This window comes from Dreissena polymorpha, chromosome 11 (assembly GCF_020536995.1).
Source record: "Dreissena polymorpha isolate Duluth1 chromosome 11, UMN_Dpol_1.0, whole genome shotgun sequence".
NCBI classification, from domain to species: domain Eukaryota; kingdom Metazoa; phylum Mollusca; class Bivalvia; order Myida; family Dreissenidae; genus Dreissena; species Dreissena polymorpha.
The window spans coordinates 8,522,681-8,528,680 of NC_068365.1; the positions used below are offsets into that span (position 1 = coordinate 8,522,681).

General features: G+C 36.5%; 1 protein-coding gene across 6 annotated transcripts in view; it reads left to right on the forward strand.

The window, feature by feature from the left end:
* Nucleotides 1-5,340, forward strand: part of LOC127851499 (regulator of G-protein signaling 20-like) — a 141,785-nt gene extending 136,445 nt beyond the window's left edge. For all 6 annotated transcript variants that reach the window (XM_052385310.1, XM_052385309.1, XM_052385305.1 and 3 more), the window contains 2 exons: nucleotides 3,910-3,965; nucleotides 5,168-5,340. In XM_052385310.1, the coding sequence (XP_052241270.1) occupies nucleotides 3,910-3,965; nucleotides 5,168-5,187 (76 nt within the window). In that variant the 3' untranslated portion in view covers nucleotides 5,188-5,340. The remainder of the gene's footprint in view (nucleotides 1-3,909; nucleotides 3,966-5,167) is intronic.
* The last annotated feature ends 660 nt before the right edge of the window (nucleotides 5,341-6,000 follow it).

The window sequence follows — 6,000 nt, forward strand, 5'->3', positions numbered from 1 at the left end:
TTGTCATTTACAAATAGTTGTATTTATCATTATGTCAACGTGAGTAAAATTACATATAGCTAAGTATCATACTGGTCGCGTAAAGATTATATACATACATGCAAGAATTTAAATATTGAATTGTACAAAAATGATTCGTTTTACAACTTATGAAATAATCAAATATAATCATAGTGAAAAACATTCAATGAACATCATGTTTTTTTACTCATATAGCTACTATCTGGGTAAACGTCGCAGAGAGGAAATACATTTTTACACTGTTTTAAACCTTTTAAATGAAACACCATTCGGATTTATCGACATTTGATTGGCAAATGTAATTTAACAACAAGGTCTGTCCGTTCGTTATTTATTCATCCTGTTTTTATTTTACCCGTGCCCTAACCCGACAACAAAACAAGCATAAGTTCTGCATGTCCGATAAGCGGGGATTTTAAACGTTTTACGCCATTTAAAAAAGGATAAATTATAAATATTATCATGACATAAGTTATCGTATCGCCGTAATGAGACCTACTGATTTCACTTGCAATTCCAGTTTTATTCACAACAAACATTATATCGATTTTGGAATTGACGAACATGTCGCTATTATGTATATTTTCTGATTACAATCCCATCATAGCACGTTCGTGCCACACGTCTTATAGATCATTGTTATTCGATATAATTAGCAGCTAATTATTATGACCAGCTCGTCGCTACAATAGTGAATGCTAAATACGATTCTTGGTGTAGTGTAGTCCGAGTGGTGATTGCATCCCGATATTGATTCATGAGCATCGTCTGATTGGCTGTTGTTGTTATCCTACAGTTTATGGTATATTTGCATATGTAAATGTATTGTACAATTAAAGGATAACAATTCTAAACATTTGGATTTTCTTCTATTTAAACATATTTTTGTACGCACGCTTTTTTTACGACGCAGGTGAAAAAATAACGATCTAATAGGACATCGAATGACATAAGTGTATACAGTGTTAATTGGGTGTTTAATACAATTCCGACTTGCAAACTAAACTGTAACAAACAAATAAAACCATTTTAATATTAACTTACTTAAATGCATTTGGTCATTCTTTCATAATGTCTTGTATATTTATAAAGTCACTTTCATCCAGTTTCAATAAGGACAGTTTTTAAATAAAAACATATATATCGGTGTCCCCCATGTATCAACAACTTCCTTTCATAAGGAAATGTAGAATTAACGGTGTCCCTAGTAAATCAACAGCCTCTTCTGATGTAGATACGCAGAAATAGCGCATTGACCCTCGTATCAACAAGCACGGAAACATGTACACGTAAACTTGACTCTGTTAAAAAGTGTTTGAGTTTTTCTCTTTGAAAAGGGGTTTAATGCATGTGCGTAAATTGTCGGCCCAGATTAACATGTTCAGTCCGCGTTTTTCTCAGAGCTTGATTCATAAAGTGAAATTGCGACGTTTCACACGAATCAACATCGCACTTAACTTACAACAGGCAAAATCCAAGTTAACACGCAGTTGAGAATAGCATGCCAGTGCGCCTTTGTGATGCCATAAGATCATTAAAATAAGAAAACAATGTCATGAATCAGGACCCATTTTGTTTCCGAAATCAGAGTTTTAAGTTAATACTAATGAAAAAGATGACAATATTCAATATTATGATGATAATATTAATGATAATGATGATATTACTACTACTACTACTACTACTACTACTACTACTACTACTACTACTACTACTACTACTACTTCTACTACTACTACTACTACTACTACTACTACTACTACTACTACTACTACTAATAATAATAATAATAATAATAACAATACTGCTACTACTAATAATTTACTTCCACGACCGTTTTTTATTTTTATATTGCATTTGTTTCATAAAATTAGTGAGTGGCTTAAGCGATCTGCGAAATGATTCTTTTCATTAAGTGAGGTTTCTCTAGGATATATTCCGAGGGGGGATCACTTGATAATCAAGATGGCGATTTCCATGTCGAGACAGGTATTGTTCGCCGTGTTATATCCTTTATCATGCCCCCTTCGAAGAAGAGGGGGTATATTGTTTTGCACATGTCGGTTGGTCGGTCGGTAGGTCGGTCGGTAGGTCGGTCGGTAGGTCGGTCGGTCCGTCCGTCCACCAGATGGTTTCCGGATGATAACTCAAGAACGCTTAGGCCTAGGATCATGAAACTTCATAGGTACATTGCTCATGACTGGCAGAGGACCCCTATAGATTTTGAGGTCACTAGGTCAAAGGACAAGGTCACAGTGACTCGAAACAGAAAAATGGTTTCCGGATGATAACTCAAGAATGCTTAAGCCTAGGATCATGAAACTTCATAGGTACATTGATCATGACTGGCAGATGACCCCTATTGATTTTGAGGTCACTAGTTCAAAGGTCAAGGTCACAGTGACACGAAGCAGAAAAATGGTTTCCGGATGATAACTCAAGAACGCTTACGCCTAGTATCATGAAACTTAATAGGTACATTGATCATGACTGGCAAATGACCCCTATTGATGTTCAGGTCACTAGGTCAAAGGTCAAGGTCACGATGACTCGACACAGTTAAATGGTTTCCGGATGATCACTCAAGAAAGCTTACGCCTAGAATCATGAAACTTCATAGGTACATTGATCATGACTGACAGGTAACCCCTATTAATTCTCAGGTCACTAGGTCAAAGGTCGAGGTCACAGTGACTCGAAACAGTAAAATGGTTTCCTGATGATAACTCAAGAATAATTAGGCCTATGATCATGAAACTTCATAGGTACATTGATCATGACTGGCAGATGATCCCTATTGATTTTCAGGTCACTAGGTCAAAGGTAAAGGTCACAGTGATAAAAAACGCATTCACACAATGGCTGCCACTACAACTGACAGCCCATATGGGTGGCATGCATGTTTCACAAAAGCCCTTGTTACGATTATAAATTTTGTAAACGACGCTCACTTTCGAGCCATATCAGTAAGAAAGTGATAGGCGTTTATTTGATATTAATTTTCGCTTTACATCTCGACTTTACTCGCTACGAATTTTCTTTGCGGGAGCTGTAGTTTTGTGTTCCCGCGTAAAAAATTGCGTAGCGAGAAAAGTCGAGATATAGAGCGAATATTAAAAAGAAAAAAACGCTTATATCGTTCTTGCTTTTATGGCTGGATAGTGAGCGGCGTTGAAAAAAATACTAATGAAGGGTATAAAACGGCGAAAAATACCTTTGTCGGCATGGCCGTCGCCATCTTGACGTTCACGTGATTATCCCCTCTGCTCGCATGAGTACAATTTATATATACTGCGCAACATAATTAGAGTTTATGCAATGTGAAAACAAGAACAACCTAATAAGTTAATAACCATAATGATCGTTTTGAAATATGACTTGCTATTCAAATAATTTTGAGCCGCGGTCTGGGAAAACAGGGCTAAATCCAAGGCATTCCGCTCACAATGGATTATTGTTTTCAAGTGACTTGCTTTACAGGAAAATTCCATAAAAGCGGAAAGTTTTTCCCCGATAAGTCTTTACGGACTGCACACGCTAATATGGTGCGACACTTAACGCATATTGACTAAGCCCCGTTTTCCCATATATGGGTCGTGTTCTGAGAAAACTGGGCATAATGCATGTGCGGAAAGTGTCGTCCCAGATTAGCCTGTACAGTCCGCACAGGTTCATCAGGGACGACTCTTTCCGCTTTTATGACATTTTTTCGTTAAAATGAAGTCTCTTCTTAGCAAAATCCAATTTAGGCGGAAAGTTACGTCCCTGATTAGCCTGTGCGGACTGCACTGGATGACACTTTACGCACATGCATTATGCCCAGTTTTCCCAGAACGTCACTCATATATGTTTTGCTATTGAACTTAATTTCATTTTATTTTATTTCAGTCTTACTATAGAAGAAATCCGAGGCTGGGCAGAATCATTCGACAAACTCATGAAAAGTAAGAAACGCGTTTTTGTTAATTAGTGGAACGAAGGATTATGTTTGGAATTTTGTAACACTAACATGCATCAGTATTTTAAACATCTTTCATTACGTACATGGGGTAAGTTACAATTAACCAATATGTTACAAAGTCATCACAATCAGACAAAACGTGCTAGGCATGCCTATTCAGTACGAATCCGTTTTTACACAAAATGTATTCCATATAAAGGGACTGCTTTATGCTTGTTGCTGTACTATCTATAGAAAATGTACAATATGTTATGAATATTTATATTGAAAGCGTAGGCAATGTTACATATTCATTAGTGAAAAGTACTGGTAGACTGTCCTAGATAAACTATATTTTAATCAACGCATAGGTAATGCGCCGTAAATTTGTTTGTAGCATACTACGAGACAATTAAGTGTAAGATTTGTGCACATTGGGAAAATTGGGGCTTAATGCAAAGGGTCCGCACATGCTTATCAGGGACGACATATTCCGCTTTTATGCTATTTTCGTTGAAAGGAAGTATCTTATTAGCGATAACCAGTTGAGACGGAAAGTGTCGTCCCGGGTTAACCTTTGCGGGATGCACTGGCTTATCTGGGATGACACTTTACGCACATAAATTTAGCCCAGTTTTCCTGGAATCAGTCTCGTGTTTATCAGACAACTGAGTATCTGTTCTTTGGAGCTTTCCGCTACCGCTCTGGAGCGATTAAAGATTGATATTGGAAATGTCTCCATCTCTTATGCGACTCATTGTGCATGTAGTGTATTTGTGTAGCTTAGGTGTTTATGATGGGCAAACACCAAAACATTTAGGTTTCCATGGCGTGTAGGACATGGGGTGTTGTTACAGTTTGGCATTGTACAATAAGATGATGTTAATGTGTCCGCACAGGCCAAACAGAGGCGAAACTTTCCGCCTTTATGGAATTTGTAGTCAAATGTGTTCTCTTCTAAAAAAAATCCGAGCATTTCAAAAAGTGTCGTCTCGGATAAGACTGTGCGCACTGCAAAGACTTACATGTGATGGCACTTGGCAATCACGCATACAAACCCGTTTCCATAGAGCGACGTAGTAATGAATTCGTTTCAGTTTTTATGGTTGTAATTGCAACCTGGTACATACATATTTCATTGATAAAAATTATTAGGGAACCAATGAAACATTATGTCTAATGGTGCCTGTTTTGTATGTATTTCAGAATCAAGTAAGTGTCCGTGATTCGATAAACCAGGAGAGTCGTATGTATAAATGTTGTATATACACGTATTGTTTTGAATGTATACCCAATTGTTTGTATTTAATAATAACTTTGTTTTTAAACTCAACAATGCACAGTATAATGATATGTAAATTGTGCATTTTGCCTGTAAAGGAATAGCATTGATATAAACTGTTTTTCTTTGTTGTTCCTTGTATGCACTAATACATCATATACTTATTAAACACGTTGATACATAGAGAACAATAGTAAGGCTCGTGCTTTTTCGTTTTCGTGCCGAGCATGATAAACCTGATCTATAATCAGCACTAATCTATTATTCTATTTATCCCACTTTTAATTTTGTAAACCTTTTGTTTAAACAAAATTAGTTTGACCTGATAATTTCGCTGGATTTATGACGTCATTTCGTCGAAATATTGACGTCATTTCCTGCCGTTTATTATAGATGATATTTAATCAACGGGGCTTTAATCAACCGAATTCGCTGTAAAAGTGGGATAAATAGAGAATAATAGGTTAGTGTTGATTATAGATCAGGTTTATCATGCGAGGCTTAGAAAACAAAAAGCACGAGCCTTGGCGAGTGCTTTTTCGTTTTCGTGCCAAGCATGATAAACCTGATCTATAATCAACACTGACCTATTATTCTATTTATCCCACTTTTTATTCAGTAAACTTTTTTTATTTAAACAAAATAAGTTTTCATGAGTGTTTGTCGTACTTTGATAATGACTGTAGTGTAACCAAGGCGAGTGTATTACTCCGCGTTCAAAAAATAACCGCTGATCAAATAATCTTTTTTTAAATCA